This window comes from Myotis nattereri (assembly GCF_964212035.1).
Source record: "Myotis nattereri genome assembly, chromosome: 4".
Classification (NCBI taxonomy): Eukaryota; Metazoa; Chordata; class Mammalia; order Chiroptera; family Vespertilionidae; genus Myotis; species Myotis nattereri.
Window position 1 is genome coordinate 96716730 of NC_138079.1, and position 20548 is coordinate 96737277.

At 44.9% G+C, this 20548-nt stretch overlaps 1 protein-coding gene across 50 annotated transcripts in view; it reads right to left on the bottom strand.

Annotated features, from left to right (window-relative positions):
- Positions 1 to 20548, bottom strand: part of RBFOX1 (RNA binding fox-1 homolog 1) — a 2169222-nt gene that overhangs the window by 129236 nt on the left and 2019438 nt on the right. For 47 of the 50 annotated variants that reach the window (XM_081089185.1, XM_081089163.1, XM_081089189.1 and 44 more), the window contains one exon: positions 3604 to 3747. In XM_081089185.1, the coding sequence (XP_080945311.1) occupies positions 3604 to 3747 (144 nt within the window). The remainder of the gene's footprint in view (positions 1 to 3603; positions 3748 to 20548) is intronic. The other 3 variants (XM_081089153.1, XM_081089187.1, XM_081089190.1) reach the window with 1 other exon arrangement.

Consider the following 20548-nt stretch of genomic DNA (forward strand, 5'->3'; position numbering starts at 1 on the left):
ATCCACACAAGGTGCCTGGATGGCTGCATCCAGAAGGAAATCCAGGCGCTTATAGGCACGCACGTGGGCAAATCTGTCGCAGGCATTTGTAGACATTCTCAGATCAAATAATATTTCTCTGAGAAACTGTGCAAGATGGTCAATGGATACAGCATGAAACATGAAAGTAAAGGTTAGTTCAAAAAGTGTACAGAGAGGCTAAGGAGAGGCATCCTCTGAGTTTTCTTGGGGTCAGCTTCATGCTTAGAATGCAGACCGAGGAGGCACCCTGCCATGCCCAAGAAATCAGCTTCACTACTTATAATATCGCAGTGGATGGAATTCCTGTCAACACTAAAAGTGCAGGCATCTCTCTCACTCTATATTATTGCTGCAGAGGTGATCATGAAAGCTGCTTTTGCGTGCTCTGAAAGTCATGGGATCTGCTTCTTGGTGACCATAAAGAGAGACTTCAGTAGATCGTGTGCATGCCCAAGTGAGTCTGTCTTTTGATAACGAAAGCAAGGCTGTGACATCAAGGGTCCTGTGCAAATTTGAAACCTGAACTCACTGAGCAGCTGTTTCTGAAAATAATTCTACGATGGAATGAGTTGTATCCGTGATCTGGATAGCTTATAATCACTTCTCTCTTCCCAAACCCAGAGATGCTTAACATTTGAATATTAGGTTAAATTAAGTTTCATATTCAGGAGCAAGATATTATAATTAATGTGTGGAAGTCCATACATTTCTTTAATGGGATCATCAAGAACTCAATGTAGAGGAAGTACAGGCTCATGAATGATGTCTGAAATGAGGACAGAGCTCAAGAAGAATGGAGCCAGGCCAGGACCAATGATTCCTTCCAGTGAAACATCCAGAACCGAGGTCCTGATCACATATTCGAGCCATTCACTCACACCCCTGCTGGTGCTTTAAGAGGACTTCTACTTTGGATAATGTGGCCACACAGCAGCTAGGCCCAGGAATGCTCCATCTTAAATACAAAAGGAAATCTATCTATAATGAGCTAGAAAAGTTCATGCCAAACACGGAAACACATGCATCCAAAAGAGGAGAAAGTGCAGAATATGAAGAGCATGTGGAAGAAAAGATAACCAGAATGGCAATAAGGAGGCACTGGAGCCACAAATTAAAAATAATAATAAAAAAATGCGAGACATTTGTGGTCACCATTAAGCCCACAGCGGTTGCAAACTTCAGGACTGAATGATGAAGTTGTTATGAACATGGCCAGGTTGTCCGCAGTTTGAGAAAGGAGGCTGCTTTTTGTCTTGTTGTGTTTGGAGTCTGAATCTCCCCTGGCCACACTGAGGAAAAGAGGCAAGGGAGAAAAGCTCAGAGACCTTGTGAGAGTTTTCCTCCATCATTACCCGCACTGTAGCTCCTGCCAAAGTGAAGGGACAACGACAACATATCCCACCGAAAGGAGAGAAGCTGTCTCATGTCCATGTGCCCTGGAAAATACCAAACTGGGATCAAAATTGGGAAGCCAATCAGACTGTTTCAGATGCCTTCCAAAGGGATTTATGCCACTAAATGTATCAGATAACCGGAATAGGTTGGCCACCACCAACGTTTGGCTAGGAAAGATAGACGTTTTTGTTGTTGGTATTTTTTTTTTTTTTTTTTTTAGTGTTAAAATTCCATTTCTTCAGAATGATGGTTGTAAAACAAGGAGGCCTCCGATTTACAGCAGAGTCCCAGAATCCACATGTACGCAATAATTCTTTATGGATGAATTCCATAACAAAAATCTTGCCTACTTTTCTAAATGGACACAGATGCTGTGTGTGATCAGCAAAATGCATTTTAATATTACTGAATGTACGCTGTGTTTTCGTAATGCATAAACAGTAAGTGTATCTATCATCTTGTCAGATTGACATCTTGCTAGTTGCTTGACAATGTTGACTTTTACAAAAAGTGGCTATGAAACCAGTCGATTTCCATCAAGGTTTGACAACTGGTAGTACGATGGATCTTTTGGTTTATAAGGTAATAAATGAATACACCAAGACTTTGCTCCATGCCACCTGCCCTGCTACCCCTGTAAGGGTAAGAAGTTCAAATATTCACACACACACAGGATCCCTTCTTCGGGAGTTCTAGCTGTGGGTATTGTGAATGCCTCTCCAACTTAGCAGTGTCCTCTCCAGGAATTTTCAAGATAACCAAGAAGACTATGGAGTGAAGAGCACCTTCAGGGGGTGGGAACTGGGTGTGCTGCAATGAGCGACCCCATGAGGGAGCACCTGATGGCCAACCAGAGGACCGAGTTCAAAGCCAACATCCCAGTGACACCTGATGAGTAATGATGGGCCGAAGAGCAAGACGGCTTCCTCACCTGCTGTGGTGAAAGGAATCTGATGCCCCTGGCTTCCCGTCACTCAGACCTGGCCTGGCTGCTTTACACACTTAACCTCCACTTTCACGTTGAATGCTCTGCACTTTTCAAAGTCATCTTTGACCCGAAAGTGCCTGAGGGTATCTCTGCTCTGCAACAGTCAGAGAGGGCTCAACTCAAGGTTATTATCAAATGAGAGAGATGAAAGTGCAGGAGCTGACCTTTTCCTCTGAAATGTCAGGTTTCAAGTCTGGGTGTCTTCAATGTTAGGATGCCTGGTCCGCGTCTGTGTCAGACGCTCACTTGATAAACATCGTGCATGTTCAAGGAATGAAAGGTGCACGCGAATCCCACAGTCACAGGGCTGTGAGCCAGAGCTCCCTTCCCACATGGGCAATAAGAGCTACTTTGCCCAGAACTAGGCATTCGGGTTGGGCTTGAATAGTATCCAAGCCCACGGTAGCTTTGTCCTTTGGCGAGACTGAGCCCAAGGAAATGCCAAGTTCATCCATTCCCAAGGTGGGCAGGACAGATATTGTCCAGAAATACTGTCCGGGTCATGATGCCCCGCGAGGAAGCAGCCCTATCGTTTCTTTTCTCTGGGTGGGTGTGACTTCTGTCTGCATTTCACCATCGTGAGGGGCCACACTGTCATTGGCGCATCCATCACCACAATAGGGACCTCTGAACCCTCACCACGGGTTCCAGGAGGGTGCACACTGCAGGATGTAAGGCAGACTGAGAAGCCTCTAGCTTTTGTTCTGTTTTGTCTTTTAACGAAGCATTAGAACTGATTATTCTCTACAGCTGCGTCAGGCCTCTCAATGCACAGTGCCTGGGAAAGGGTGAGGTGTGCCTGAATTCGTCATGACAATCTGGCAACTGCCTTCGAGAGAAGAACCAAGGTGAAACATGATGTTTATTTTTTAGCCATGACATGGGGTTTGGGCCCCTCAATTTGGGATCACCAATGGGCTTGTTTCAGCAGTGTATTTATCTGAGAGTTAATTTTCCATTTGATATTTCAGTTACTAATTAGTAAGAGACCATTTGGCAAAACGGAAACATGGCGGACACAGGCAAAGAAATTTATACTAAAATCATATAACCAGCCTAACCACCATATACCCACAAAATAGGACCTCAAATCCTCCCTTTTAAACGTCTCACGTCGTATTATAAATAGCAAGAACTTACATGGAGGGCAGGGCTCTGGCCCCTGCACAGGCGCTGCAGGGGAGAAAGGCGGTACTTACGCCAAACATTTGTCGGAGGTCCGGGTCGCGGAAGCGGAAGGGGATGTTGGAGACGTGCAGGCGCTTGGGCTGGGACTTGTTTTCTGTATTTTCAGAAGGTTGTGTCTGGGGCTGGCCATCCGTCGGCGCTGCGTCATCTGTCTGCTAAAAGGACAAGAGCAAAGCAAAGAGGCTCTGAGTGGGCCCAAATGCTCTTTCCCAAAATGCTTTTGCATCCCCTACATGGCAGGAAAATGCCAGAGCAGAGGAATAAAGGCAGGAAGGAACTGCTGAGTGGTTCTCATTCTTGCAACAAAAGTTTACTGAACTCTCAGTGCCCATCATGGACCTAGAGGTGGGGTTTAACAGTGAGCAAAGCAAACACCCCTGTCCCCACGGAGCATATTTCCCCGGGGGGAGACTGCCGCATGAATACATAAATATGGGCCAGAGCTGGTTTGGCTCGGCGGATAGAGAGTGTCGGCCCAAGGACTGAAGAGCGGAGGGTTCAGTTCCATCAGGGGCAGGTACCTCGGTTGCAGGCTGGATCCCTGGCCCTGGTCCAGGCGTGTGTGGGTGGCAACCAAGCATGTGTCTTTTTCACATCAGTGTTTCTCTTTATGTGTCTCTCCCCCTCCTTTCCACTCCCTCTAAAAATCAATGGAAAATATCCTTGGGTGAGGATTAACAACAAAAATAAATAAATAAATAAAAATAAATAAATAAATATGGAGCTGGCAAAAGGAGAAAAGCACTAAAGGGAATTTTAACAGGCTGTCAGAGAAAAGTGTCATCAGGCAGGGGATAGGACTCATAAAGGCAGGAGAAGGTGGATCCCTTACTCATGGCTCTTCAAAATCTTAGGATACAGCTACATAATTGTTGAGGTTGTGCAGATAAAATACTAGTATATATACTAAAACATTTGAAAAGGCCATTTGGTATTCTGCAGTCCAAATAGCTAGCTGATTGAGTTAAATTATTTTATTTTACTTTATGGTTTGAACTTTAGTTTCTTTATTTTAAAAATATATTTTATTGATTTTTTTACAGAGTGGAAGGGAGAGGGATAGAGAGTTAGAAACATCAATGAGAGAGAAACATCGATCAGCTGCCTCCTGCACATCTCCCACTGGGGATATGCCCGTAACCCAGGTACATGCCCCTGACCGGAATTGAACCTGGGACCCTTCAGTCCGCAGGCCGACGCTCTATCCACTGAGCCAAACCGGTTTTGGCCCAAGGTACATACTCTTGACCAGAATCAAACCTGGGACCTTTCAGTCCGCAGGCCAACGCTCTATCCACTGAGCCAAACCGGTTAGGGCTGAACTTTTGTTTCTTGTTTGTGTAGGCTAGTGTTGTCCATTATAGTTTACCCCATATAACGATTTAAATGTAAACAAATTAAATACAATATAAAATTCAGCTCCTAAGTCACACTAGCCACATTTCAAGTGCTCAGTAACCACATGTGGCTAGTGGCTTCCATATGGGGCAAGCAGACACAGAATTGCAGAACGTTGCATTAAGTTGGTGTGGACAATGTCACATTATTAGCATAGCTCACCTGCCTCCCATTTCACCCCTCCCAAATAAAAGCCTGCATCACATGCTATTACACTGACACCCTTATATAAACAGGAACTTAGGAGAAAAGTCACAGTAACATTTGGTATCATTGTAGCCATGCCCATACTCTGAGTTCTAGAGTTTCAACATTTCAGAGGTGCTTCATTTTTACTTTCCCTGCAATTAGCACATACTGCCTGCAGGTGGCAGTAGATGCCATCCACGTCAGATACCTGCTTCTCTGAGGCCAAGATGGAAAAACCTATGTGGAAGCTCATCAAATTATGAGCAAGGAATCGTCCTCACCTACTTACACGCAATTTAGTGGCATATAATTGAGACAAAACCTATCAATGCAGGCAGCCAGCTGTAAAATAATAAAGACAATTTTACAAAGTGAAATAGATATATGCCAAAATAACATGAGCATAATTAGTGGCTTTCTTGTCAACTCTGGTATTAACTGGCAGATTTCATTTATTATTTCATTATTCTCCATCCTATACATCCTGAATTGCAGTTTGAAGTCAAGACCGCCAGGTGATTGGCACACTACTTTGCAAGCTGGTTTCATATCCAAAGCCCCCTACCAGATGACTTTGTCCACTCCCAAGTGCAATGTTATGATGACAACAACAATTATGCATATGCTTTTGGAGTGAGTAAGGAGGAGGATGGTGACAGTTTTCTAGTCTGGAAAATGAACAGTAAGAACGCCGCATACCTTAAATGGCTCTGTGAAGATTGAACACAATAACGTATGCCTGCTTGGCAGAGTTCTTGGTTCATGGTGTACAGTCAATAAATAAAATGTAATGCGTTTTTTTAGAATGATGATTTTAAAAAAAAATATCCAATGAGAGATGTAAAGAGACCCTCTCAGGAAACAAAGAAGAAAGGTCCTTATTTGCTTATGAAACACCTCTTTACTGAGCAACTACTATACACTAGACACGGAAGTTGGTCTTAAAATGCAGTTCCCATTTTAGGACTAGACAAAGAGTTAGAAAGAGTCATCTGTAATATCACTGTTAAATGCTGGGAGGAGAGCAAATCCCAGGAGACCAAGTAAACTTAAATCAGGGGCACACAACACTGTTGGAGGTTCCACAAGGCCTACCAGTTCTGCAGGTTAAGTCTGAAGTGGGGGATGCCTAAGAGAAGAGGTGACGGGGACTGGCCCTGTGACAGCAGGCGGCAAAGCTTATGCCAGCGGTTCTCAACCTGTGGGTCGCGACCCCTTTGGGGGTTGAACGACCCTTTTTTCACAGGGGTCGCCTAAGACCATCAGGAAACACATATATAATTACATATTGTTTTTCTGATTAATCACTATGCTTTAATTATGTTCAATTTGTAACAATGAAAATACATCCTGCATATCAGATATTTACATTATGAATCATAACAGTAGCAAAATTACAGTTATGAAGTAGCAAGGAAAATAATTTTATGGTTGGGGGTCACCACAACATGAGGAACTGTATTAAAGGGTAGCGACATTAGGAAGGTTGAGAACCACTGGCTTATGCAAAGACACAGAGATTCAGGAAGTGCATGTGGAACTCACTGGCCCTGGCCAGAGGGGGCGAGTATAAAGGAGGCACAGGAGAGCACACTGCAGAGACAGGTAGAGGCTGGAACATGGATGACCCTGTGAGCAAGAGTATACACTTCACCCTACAAGCTCTGAAGAGCCACATAAAGATCATAGCAGGGTGACATGACCAGCACATGAGCCGCGGTAGACACATGGCAAATGCCTGTGTAATGGCCGGCTGACTCACTGACTGAAGGGGTGAATGGAAGATGAGTGTATGAATAAACAAAGAATGAAGGAGTGCACCATCAAATAATCATGGAAGAAAAATATTGATACCCAAACAAAAACAGGATCCATGTTTTCTCCTCTCGTGGTGAGATTTGGTTACATGTCCACAAGGTGAACATGTCCTTGAATCATGGGATTGTCACTTTTCGGAGTGGCCAAGGATCTTAGTACTCTTAAGTTTGCGGAGGCGGCAGCTGAGACTGGAACATCCTGTCCACTTTTTCCCTCCTGTTAGAAGTTGCTGTTCAAATGCAAATTGCAACGAGCTCCTTCCCATAGCCTCCTACCAAGAAGGAAACTTAGATTTGGATTTGTGCATAACTGCTGGATGTTTCAGCTTAATAAACCTAATTAGGAATTACAGAGATTATGATTAAACATATTAAATGATTAATAGCATTACGCTGCTCATGAGAAAATTAAAATTAATCATCTTTAGTCAAACAGGACTTTGGAGAAATCTTTGTGTTGTTTCCTTTGATAAAAACATACAACGCTCAATTAATCATTTTGTAGCGTGTGTATATATACAAATGCCCAAAAATTGTTATGTAGGAATACCTGTGTGTTAATAGTAATTTTTAAAGATAACATGTAAAAAAAAAAAAGGGTTTTCAGACATTGTGGGTGAATGGACTTGAAAGGATGTGGGAATCCAGAGGTTGAAAAAGAAAAACAGGGAAAAAAAATTTTTTCAGACTGAGCATGTCTGGTTATGCAGTGCGCTTTAACACAAAGGACTAGACTGCAGTGAGGATCAAATGCAATGGGAAGGCAACAGTCACTACACAGCCTCCCATTTCGGGGGTAGACCTGCGGGAGTGAGCCCTACCGACTCTCATATTGAGAATATTGGGTGTGAGTTTCCTCTGTCCCTTTTCCTGAGAATTTGCAGGGAAAACATACTCACACCGCTCTGTTAGTCTCCTAAGAAATGACCACACACTTGCTGGCTTAAAGCAACAGACGTTTAATCACTCAAGTTCTGGGGCCAGAACTCTACAAACAAGTTGCCTTAGGGCCACGCCCCTCCCAGGGCTCCAGGAGGGAACCCTTTCCCGCCTCTCCGACTTCTGGTGTCTCCTGACTGCATCTCTCCAACCAATGTCTGTCTTCAAGGTCACATGGCCGTCTTCCCTCCATGTGTCTGAGATGCGACTCTCCCTCTGCCTTTTTCTTCTTATAAGGACAGTGGTCACTAGATTTAGAGCTCCCCCTAAGTCCAGAATGATCTCGTCTCGAGATCCTTAATCACATCTACAAAGACTCTTTTCCCAAATAAGGTCACATTCACAGGTTTACGAAGGTCAGGACACAGAGATATATTTTGAAAGCCACTATTAAACCAGGACATGGACGTCTTTTTTAAAGCCTCCATTAAACCCACTAGCGCCCTATAAACAAGCCCCGGGTGGATGTACAGTGAGTTGCTGTTATCAAGGAGTGAGTGTACTTCAAACCACATTAGGCAGCACGAGGCTGTCCAAGGAGCTGGCCTCAAACCAGGTCCAAAAGAGGAGAAGGGAATGTCCGTTCCTGCCAGCGCTACCCCAGGCTCCCATCTGTCACACTGGCCACTTTAATGAGTTCCCAAAGTGGACAAGAGGCCTGATTCTTCCCTTCACCAGCCCAGGCTCGCAAGGCAGACTGCCTCTCCGCACCTGGATGCAAGGATGCTGGGCTGAGAAGCCCTCCCCCGGCCTCCCAAACCATCAACATCCTCTAAGGACCAGGGCATGTCTGCAGGTTCCCTGAGTCCAGCACCACACATCCCACAGATGGGTTAAGCCAGGGGTGGGCAAACTTTTTGACTCGAGGGCCACAATGGGTTCTTAAACTGGACCGGAGGGCCGGAACAAAAGCATGGATGGAGTGTTTGTGTGAACTAATATAAATTCAAAGTAAACATCATTACATAAAAGGGTACGGTCTTTTTTTCAATAGTTTTAGTCATTTCAAACGGGCCAGATCCGGCCCGCGGGCCGTAGTTTGCCCACAGCTGGTTAAGCCGTGGCCAGCAAATTCATTAGTCAACAGAGCCAAATATCAACAGTACAACGATTGAAATTTCTTTTGAGAGCCAAATTTTTTAAACTTAAACTATATAGGTAGGTACATTATTATTAACGTAATTAGGGTACTCCTAAGGCTTAGGAAGAGCGACACTCAAGGGTCCAAAGAGCCGCATGTGGCTCGCGAGCCACAGTTTGCCGACCACGGGGTTAAGCCATCGCAGCTTCCTATGAAGCTTGTTGAATCCGATGGCAAAGACATGGAGTGAACTTTCTAAGGATAAAAAGAAAATACTGTGAAAGAGCTAAGAAACGTGTTCAGGGGACCGATGGTGTAGAATGTGTATTTCTGAAAGGCAGGGACCCCCTGGTTTCCAGGTGCCTTCCCCAAGGCTGCTCCATGTCAGGACTTAGTGAAAATCCGTTGCTGAAGGAAGAACCCTTGATTGACCTGTGTCTGACTTTTAAAAGTCAATTTTGGCTCTAGAGTGGGACCCAGCTGAATTGGAAATGCTCCTCTAAGCAGGTTTGGGAGAGGAGAAGGTCAGAGGCCAGTCTCTGCTCAGACATCCCCCACTGGAGGTCGCCTCTGGCCGCGTGACCTGAGGCAGCTGCATCAGCACCTTGGCGGGCTCTCCTCGCTCACCGATTTCCCCCACCTTCCTACCTCCATGGCATGCGCTTCTGCAAATCTGTACAGTGGCTGCCTTCCCACCAGAAGGTGAACTCCAGGAGGGTGGACTGTGGGCATGTCCACTGTCCCCCCCACCCCCCACCCCGCGCCGAGCAGAGTGTCTCAGGGACTGAACGGGTGGCACCGCGGGCTGTTGGATTCTTTGATGGGGGCTCTCCTGTGCCCTGGAGGATTTCAGAAACATCTGGCCTCCATCCACAGTGCCCATGCCACACTCCTGAGCTGGAACAACTAAAAATATCTTCTGAGGTTCAAATGTCCCTTGCAGGGAGGGGGGAAGGGACAAAATTGCACCAATGGAATCCGCTGACCTAGAGTACACGGTAAATTCTCAAGTAAATATCTGAGGGGTAAATAAACAGGCTTGGCTTTGCTCTGACTGAGCTACAGAGCTGCTGACTTCATGTCTCCGGGCCTCCTTACACATGCATAGAGTAAAGTTTCATCTGTCTGGGACCATTCAGAGTGTGGTAATGGCATCAAAGGCTTTGGGACCATTAAGCCCTATGCATCAACAGGGGGCATTATCATTATTTAAAAAAATATATTGTTTTACTGATTTCAGACAGGAAGGGAGAGGGAGAGACAGATAGAAACATCAGTGATGAGAGAGAATCATTGACCAGCTGCCTCCTGCACACCCCACACTGGGGATCAAGCCCACAATGGGGCATGCGCCCTGACCGGCAATCAAACCATGACCCCCTGGTTCACAGATCGACGCGCAACCACTGAGCCATGCTGGCAGGCGATCATTATTATTTGTAAGAGTATCAATAACCACCAGCTGGTGCTCTTTATTCCTGAGGTGGTGGATGCGGAGGACTTGAGATGCAGCCTGCCCATCACGCAGGGCAGGTTGCAGGACCCTCCAAGGAAGGGTCGTCCATTAACCTCCAGAGGTGGGTTTCCTGGCAGCACTTGGCGGAGTTTCCCGAATAAGCTCAGGATGGCAAAGCCAAGCTGGGGCTCTGGCCCGGCCCAGTTCAAAGGCCCCCATTAGGAGGCGGGACCTGTGCCACAGAATTTTTCCTAATAAACAAACTCCCCGGACATCGGCGTAGGTTATAAATGTTAAGAAAACACCACTGGCGCTTTAATCTCCTGCAGATCACTTAGTGCTCCCACAAAGACCTTAATAAAGAACCGAGGGGCTCCCTCTGCTATAATCGTTCCTAATTCAATGAATAGCTCTGAGCATCCCCAGGCTAATCCCAGTGAAATTGGATTTTGATATCGACCAATCCAGGGATGACTGTTGGAGAGAACAGGCATAGTTGTGTAGAAGTATGTGCCTTCCAGGCCTGGCCCCGCCCCGTGGGGGTCCTCTCTCTCAGCAGGTGTAGACATGCTGAGTTCGCCTGCCTGCCACCTCCTGGGGATGACCCACCAGGTATCCGGAGTGGAAGCATCTCAGAGTTACACTCCAGTTCTGTCACTTGCTAGCCCAGCTCCTTAAACCCTTCTGAGCTCCAGGTTCCTCAGCTGCAAGCAGGGATCAAACATTCCCATCACAGAGCTGTGTGTGGTTCAGGTTCCTGGTAGCACTGTCGGTGACCGTCACAAGGATGGAGGAGTGACACGTGGTCAAGTTGTCAGCACAAATTAGAATTCAGAGAGAAATTAGAGATGTGGAAGCACCGTGTTGAGTGTGGGGGTGGAGGGGCAATGATTAGAAATAAAACAAGAATTGTGTCAAATTATGTTTGATGATGAAAAGCAAATTATGCCACCCTGAAATACACCTCTGTAAGGATCATTTTGAGCTGATTATTTTTGAGAAAACAGACACAGGAGAAGCTCTGAAAGCAATGGGGGGCATTTACATGGATCAGGGGAATCTGCATTTGGAAGGGTGTCTCCTGGGCCAGAAGTGAGCATGACCCTAAGTTACAAGAACTTTCTATCAGTGGAGAAGGCCTGACTTAAATCTGTATAACAGCCTTACCCTTGTTTAAGGTGCTTTCCCCATAACCTCCCATAGGTGCCCGCCCCTCAACATCTTTTGTCTATAGTTGGAGATTGTGTTGAAGGTGGTAGTTTGGGCAATTTTGAGGATTGCTCGGTTTTCCTAGGTAACTCCCATGGACGGAGGAGGTATGCATCTTAGTAAACTTCTGTTATTTGTGGGGGTGGGTGTGATCTCATGTGAGAACCTAAAAAGGTAGAGAGAAAACTATTTTTTTCTCCCCTCCATGATGAAAATTAAAAACGCATGTAATCACAACACAGCACTGGATAAAGCTCAAGGATAATTGATCAACACTTGAGAGCAACCCTAGCCAATAAAATAAAAAGGGAGGAACATCTGCAATTTAAAATTTTCTAGAAGCTATAGAGAGGGGATAAATGGTGATGGGCAGAGCCTGGACTTGGGTGGTGAACACACAATTCAGTGTACAGATGATGTGTTGTTGAATTGTGTAACTGAAACCTGTATAATTTTGTTAACTAGTGTCACCTTAATAAATTCAATAAAAAGGAAAAAACAAAACAAAGATATAAAAAAATAAAAAGTTCTAGAAGCCATGTTTTAAAATAGTAAAAAGGAACATGTGGAGTTAATTTTAAGAATATATTTACTTGAATCAATTTATCAAAAATATTATTTCAATATGTAATCAATATAAACAATAATTTACATCCTTATTTATTTATTTATTTAATTTTTTTTGTGCCAAGTCCTCGAAATCTTGTGTATAACTTGCACTTATGGCTCATCATCTCCAAATGGACATTACATTTAGGGTTTGAAAAATTGACAGTGAAATTTCAAGATTTTTCACAACATACTTAAAAACTTAAAAGGTGTCTCATAACTGAATTAAGTATCAGTGTTTAAATTTAAATTACAGTGGAATCAAATCAAATATCCACACCAGCCATATGTCAAGGGCTCAAAAGATGCCTGTGGCATGCAGAATAAGGGCCCTTAGCAATGCCAATGCCCTAATCTGCGGAACCTGGGGATGTGTTACTCTGCAGGACAAAGGGGATTCAGGTTGCAGATGGCACTGAGTGGTTAATCAACTGCCCTGGAAGTAGGGAGCTGATCCTGCATTACTGAGTGGGCCCAGCGGAGTCACAGGGTCTTGGCAAGTGGAAGAGGGAGGGAGACGGCAGCCAGGGTAGGGGAGATATGACATGAGAAGGACTCAACCCACCCATGCTGGCTTCCGAGTTGGAAGAAGCAGAGGACCATGAAGCAAAAAACAGGAGGGCAGCCTCTGGGAGCCATACACACAAAGGAAGGGGTCCTGTGCAGAGGCTACAGCGATAAATGTAAGCCTGAAAGCGCCTTGGACTTGGCCTGGGGAGGCTCATGCATGACTTCTGCCATCCGGAACTGTCAGGCACCACACTTGCGTTGTGTGAGTCACTAAGACGTGGCAATTTGTTGTGACAGCGACAGGAAGTGAACACCCACCCTCAGGCCTTAATTGGAAAGCATAGGTACAGAGCAACGTTTTCATCAGTTCAGGAAGTTCTGACGGCCATTGTCCCTTCACAGGGGTGGTGTCTTGGTGGGGAGGGGGAAGATGGGAGCGGAGAATGGGTTTAAAAGGGAAGAAAGGAAAGAAAAAGGAAGAAAGGAAAGGTCTCCCCTTGGCCATAGTGATAGGGCGCTTCAAAATGAGGAATATGATTATTTGGGAGTTAACTCTACCTTAAGAGTAAGTGATGATGATGATGATGATGATGATGATGATGATAGCAGTGTGGGATATAACTTCCTTGCATGTATTGTGAGAATGAAGATAACATACAGCAGGTCTATAGGCCTGGGCCTGTCATGCGGTTGGTTCTACCCGTGGCAGTTGCGACTTGTTGCTATGGTTATTCTTGTTATTATTGTCATTGGTGGTATTTCTCTTTAGCCTGTAGATAATTTCTTAACCTACTTCTGTGCTCATGGACACACTGAGGATTTTATGAAAGCTGTGGACCACTCCCTGGGGGGAAATGCACATACTTCTGAATTTTGTATAGAATTTCAGGAAGTTTGCAAACTCCCTGGAGGATGCATAGGCATGGGCCCCTGGATAAGCATACTGCTGTGGGAGGCATTTGCCCCTCCCCTACTCTGAGTTGATACATTTGATACTGAATACCACCATCCACTGACAGCTTATCAGCTCAGTGTGGAATCGCCTAACAGGTCTGGGGCAGGGGATTTAAAATAAAATTGTGCTGAGGTCTTACTGTGAGCCAGGCATCTTGCTGGGCATTTTTCATACCTTATCCCACTGAATTACCTTAACCATTTGGAAAGCTGAAGCTCAGAGAGGTTAGGTGACCTGTCCAAATTCACACAGCAAAAAGACGGCAGAGCCAGGATTGAACCTAGGATGTGTAACTCCATGCCTTGGACTCTTTTCAGGGTCAAGGTGAAGAATCTCTGGAAGGTCCAAACAGCCCAGCTCTAGGAGGCAAGTGCAAAGCTCTCTTACAGAGGAATAAGATTCACTGACATTCTAACCACCTGTGCTCTAGGTCTGGGCTGAGCTAGAATAAGCTTTGTGAATAGGGCCCTATTACCATCAACCAATGAAAAATTAACCAAACCAGACTGCTTCAGATGCCTCCTTGGAGCTCCCACAGACCTGTGTTCACCTCTGTTGAACACTTATTAACCACCAATTTTTAAAAATTATCACTTTACTTATCTGTCTGTCCTACTAGAATATGACCATCCCAAAGACACACTATACTGAATGCATTTTCCTTTTAAAAATATATTTTTATTGATTTCAGAGAGGAAGGGAGAGGGAGAGGGAGACAGAAACATCAATGATGAGCGAGAACCATTGATTGGCTGCCTCCTGCAGGCCCCACACTGGGATCAAGCCCACAACCTGGGCATGTGCCCTGACCAGGAATCAAACTGTGACCTCCTGGTTCATAGGTCAACGCTCAATCACTGAGCCACGCTGGCCAGACCTGAATGCATTTTCGAAGCCTTTTATTGAGCTCCATAGTAGCGACTCAGCAACTCTTTACCCCAGCATCTTGGGTTTTACCCAACACCCAAGAAGCAATGCTAACGTAGCACAGTTTCCCCCATCAGCCTACTGAATATTCAGGATCTTCCCTCTCCCACAGGCTTAATTCTCTCCATGCACAAAGCCCTTACTAGTGATAAATAAAAAGTGTACTTTTGAAGTGCCAGCTGCTTCTCCCTCTTCCACCGATTTTCTCCGCAAGAAAAGCTGTGAGTGTCTTTGAGGCATTATTTGATTAAGCTGACAATACGATGTGAGCGATGGTTGAGTACCCACTGCGATGAACTTTGGACCAAATTGATTTGTGTAACGAACACTTGCTCGGTCTCTTCTTGCAGCCTGAATGGCGGTCTTGATTTAGCCCGTAATGCCGGGCGCCAAGTGAATTTGAGGGGCCCACAGTCCCTCTCTCTCAATCTGCAGAGAATAGCAGGAGCGAAGCATGGACCGGCATAATTCAATACATTGTACTATAAGCTCAGAAAATAATATCACAGAGCTCTGCAATATACCTATTTGATTTGATTTGTAAACCTGATAAAAAAGCAATCGAGAAAAGTTCAGGGGGAAAATATATATGTTCTAAGGAAAAAATGTAACTATATTGAGTGTGTACAAAGAACCAAAGAAACGGGTGGGGGGAAGCCGAGTAAATCATGCATACTAAATCAACCTCATCCCCTGCATTAGACAATATTGCACACTCTCCATGGAAAATGGAGCAAGATTGTGCAAAGTTATTTTTCCATGAAAAATAATAATAACCGTAAGCCCAGGGAATGTGAATTAAAACCCACGTCTCGGGTTTGCCCGCAATCCGGCTACAAAACGGGGCTCATGCAGATGCACCCAGCTTCCTGCGTTTTCATTTTAGCTCCGTAGGCACACAAATAAGTTAATCACACAGCTTTGGATGGAGTTAATGCCTCCTTCCTCGCTCCAAGGGGCTGATTCCGCAGCCAGGTGACACAGCTTTAAGAAAACATCCCATTTCCCTCCACTCAAGGCCTGCTGGAATGACGAAGATTCCTCAGACAGGAATAAGGCTGCCGGGCACAGAAGCCCTGATAAATCCCCTGGTTATACTTTGTACTCTTTAAATATATAGGATGAGCATGCAAGGGGCCACGTGTTGAACACATCAGTAAAGGAGATGAACTGCTAAGGTGTCTGTATTAGTCTGCTTGGGCTGCTATAATAACATCTCATAGACTGGCTGGCTTAAACCACAGCCATCTATTTCTCACTGTTCTGAAGGCTGGGAAGTGCAAGATCAAGGTGTCTGCATATTCGCTTCCTGGTGAGAGCTCGCATTCTGCCTTGCTACCTTCTCACTGTGTTCTCACATGGTGGAGGGAGAATGGGTTCTCTTCATTCTTCTTCTTACAGGGTTGCTAATCCCATCGTGAGCATCCTGCCCTCATTACCTTAGCTAACCCTGATTGCTTCCCAAACTCTGCACCTCTAAACACCATCACCTTGAGATTAGGGCTTCACCACATGAATTTGGGGGATGGGGCCACAAGCATTCAGTCCATGGCAGTGTCATTGAAGCAGACTTTCAAACTAAGGAAATTGGGACTAAGGAAAGGTGCTTTGTCCTAGCAGTGGTTCTCAACCTTCCTAATGCCGTGACCCTTTAATACAGTTCCTCATGTTGTGGTGACCCCCAACCATAAGATTATTTTCATTACTACTTCATAACTGTAATTTTGCTACTGTTATGAATTGTAATGTAAATATCTGATATGCAGGGTGTATTTTCATTGTTCGAGACCCACAGGTTGAGAACAGCTGAGGGACAGGGGTTTCACTGGGCTGGAAGCCACATGTTCTCTATTCAATCATTCAAAATATATGTATTGAGCATCTTCTATCGATCAGTCCCTGGGAATATAGCAGGCGGGTTCGGGGATGGGTGTTTGCTTATCAGAGAGCAGAATAATAAGGCTCTATAAAATGCTCTTTCATTATTTCACATTCAAAGTTTAGTTTTTAGTTCTAGGAATAAGGAGTTGGAAATCACTACTGGTAATAACAATAAACATTTACAGATTCTGGAACCAAACTATGTGGGTTGGGATTTCGGCTCTTTACCACTTTCTAGCTGTGTGACCTGGAGGAAGTTACTTAACCTCCCTGGGCCTCAGTCCCTTCATCTAGAGAAAAAGGAATACTATTATTAGCACCTACCCCAAATAATTCACTGCAGGTAAGTGCCCTTCCTGACCCATAATTATGACAATGATCAACATCTAGTACACCTGGTCGTCACTTCATAAATATTAATTGAACAACTAGCACTCTGTCAAGCCCTTTGCAGGTATGATATTCTATTGCATCACCTGTGACTCAGAGGAAGATTCTATTATCTGTCCCCATTTTATGATAAAAGAACTGAGGTTCATAGGGGCTACCTTTAAGAGCTTTTTCAGGATGCTCAGTCAGAAGATGGCAGGCAGTGTGGCGGGATGGTTGAGAGTGTGGCATTGCAGTTTCCTGAGTCTAATTCCTTCATGACATCTAAAGAAGATGCAACCGTTTCTGGCCACCCTTGTGGGCACCCCACTCTTGTGGGCACCCCACTCTTGCGGGCACCCCACTCTTGCTGCTCAGCAGTGACTCTCCTGCAGCTAGCTCCACACCCCACCTTAGCCCCTGGTTTTCTTTAACCCCCTACCCCAGATCAAGACCCGCTTGATCATCAATTTAAAAAGAAAGAAAATGTTAATATTTTATACTGAATCCTGAACTCCATCTAGCTCAAAGACTTTCCCTCCTAACTTATCACGCAAGATTTAATTTAACCAAATGGAAAAATCTACACATTATGCTAATTTTCCAGGCCTGAGAAAACTGCTGAGAGCATAATTTGGTTGCAGAAAATCGGTGATGAATTTAAGCTGGAACTGATCTCAGTCTGGTTCATTTTAAAGCTTCCAAAGTCGGTAAGATTCCAAGTCTCTTCCTTGTGCTACAGACCTGCAACCTGACGGGCCTGTGGGTGGGGGACACCTCCTGCCCCTTCACCCCCACCACGCCAGCACTCAGTGTCTGTGGGAAGAAGCCCATGGGTGGGACCATCTTCCTTTGTCCCTTCTGGGTCTTTTTCTTCTGGGGCTGAGGGTTGGGAGAAGGGACAAAGGGACCGAGGAGGCAGAGGATGTCCAATGACTTGAGAGTCTTCCTGGTGGTGGGAAGCAAGTGTCTCTGCTTTCTCTCTCATTTGTGCGGGAGCCCTTCTGCCCGGGAGGCTTCTGTGGTTGTGGTGGAGCCTGAGGTGTCCACATGCTGGGGTACCTGGAGTAGTGACCAGCTGTCCCATCCTCTTCCATCATTGCCCAGAGACCCATGTCTTTGAGGGTGGTCCTCAATGCTCCGGACTCTCCTTTTAGACAGGGGTTCCTCCCTCAGCATCAGGCTTCCTGGACATCCTTAGAACTCCTCCCTGTCCTCTCAGTGTCACGTTCTCTCAAGAGTCAGGTCAACCCTAGGAAGCAGATGGCAGGAGCCCGTACACATGCTCCATGACAGCTCTTCCTCATCCTGCTGTTTCGGATTCTGCCAGCAAGCCCCCACCTTTATAAATCTCAGATAAGGAGCAGGCAGGAGTCTCTATATTAATGACCTCCCCATACCCAAGTTCTTTGGTGACATCATTATGATGAGACCTCTCATTTGCTAGCTCAGCAAGAATCCAGCCCAAATGAGATGGCAGCCCCTTCTTGCTGAACCCCACTCTCCTCTCCTGAAGAGACTCTTTTACAGCTTTCTGCACACCCTGCCTTAGCCCCTGGTTTCCTTTAATTCCCCATCCCACCCAGAAATCAAGGCCGAATTTAAACATCAATTCAAAAAGAAAAAAAAAAAAGTTCATATTTTGTAGTGAATCCTCAAATCCGCCTAGCTCAGAGATCTTTTCCCCCTAACGTATTATGCAAGACTTAATTTAACCAAATGGCAAATCTACACATTATGCTAATTTCCTGGGCCTAAGAAAACTGCTGAGAACATAATTCGGTTGCAGAAAATTGGTGATGAATTTAAGATGGAACTGATCTCTGCGAAAATCCCTGGATTTTCCTTACTAATTATTGCTTTCTTTATATAAATGCTTGGAACAAAGAGACAAGTACTCTGAGGGTTTTGTTCTAGGATGGCTGAGGTTTTCCCAGTATCCACGGAGACATGTGAAGATATCATTCTTTGTGAGCACTAATATGTCTATTCACAGACATTTGACAAAGAATCCCGTCTCATCATGTACACAATTTCTGTAAATTGCTGACATGATTCAGATTACTTCTGAGTTCCAAATCCTATTTATTCATCAGTAGGCTCATTTCTTTTGCACTGGTGGGTGGGGAGGGGTGGAAATATATGCCAGGAAATGAAAATACTAATAAATATACTGTGAAAATAGAAATGCCTGCATCTCCTTTCCAGTTTGCACCTCACCTAGATAGACAGCCAACTTTTTCTTGAAGGGCCATATAGGAAATAGTTTGAATTTGGGGGCTGTAATGCCTACATTGTACCTGAAAGCAGCCATAGGTGATACATTAAAAAAAAAAAAAAAAAAAAAAAAAAGATGAGCATGGGTGTTTCAATAAAGCCTTATTTGCAAAAACAGACACTGGGCCAGATTTGGCCTGTGGGCTATAGTTGACCATTTTTGTTCTTAGAGGAACCAATACTCTGGCTCTACACTGTCCTATTTGTTCCTATTTAAAGAATTCCTGCTTGTATAAAGAACATTTGCTGGACATGAGGGATGAAGGATGAATAAGACATCTGCAGAGAGTCCTTGGGCTCTCCCAGTCATCTGGGGAAGGAAATTAATGAACCATACAATCATAAGACAATGGGTGAGACTTCTGATGGAGGGACCTTTAGCTACATAATTCAACAGGAGAGGACATATGGAAAACTTCCTGAAGAAAGTCTTATTCACCTAGAAACTTGGCAGTGGTATATTAGCAGGGCTCACGGGCAAACCTTCTGATGGTCTAAAGTCCAATTCTTAAAATGAAGACAGAGGAATATCCACTAGTCCTGGCATTATTGCTCATCTGATTATGGCAGTCATGGCTCTAATGAGAAGAGGGTGAGACTCAAAGGTAAGATTTGAGTGGTAACAGGACGCTGTGTGACTGTGGGCATGCCACTCCCCTGCTCAGTCTCCATACCTTCATGTGTGAAGTAAGAATGATAATACCAGCCCCTTCTTGAGTCAGAGAGAAGCAAATAAGGTTATACCCCAGAAAGTGCTATGGCTGTTTTGAGGTGTTGTGCATCTGTAGTCAACCTTTTCCAGTTTGGGGGTTACCCTACTTAAGCAAGTTTGCTCACATAGCAGGTGGAAGCATGGAAACCGGTGTGGCAACCAGAAGACTTTTAGTCTGTGGGAGTCCTTCAATTCAGGAGACTTGCATTCAAGTCGAACTTAAGTTACCATCTCACAAGGTCATGTTTCTGGGATGAAATGTACTTAACCTGAACAAATGAAGGCACTGAATTTATTGGCCTTGCAGGTACCGTGTCTAAAAATTCAAGGCTCTGAGACTCAGGCAGGGTGAGTGCAGTGGGTGGGGTGAAGGACCCTATCCTGAGAGTGGGGGTAGTCCATGGTCACCCCTAGCCAAATGCAGGTTTTATGATCAGAAAAGTAGACAGGTCTGCCTGTAGTTGGAGGTGTAGAAAGATTTGCATGTACTAAATCATATCACCTCTAAGTCACCTGGAGAAGCCTCTTACAATGCAGATTCCTGGGCCCTACCCCAAAATTAACCATTACGAATTGTGGACCCAAGATGAATCATGAATCATTTCAAATAATCCTGATGAGTGACTC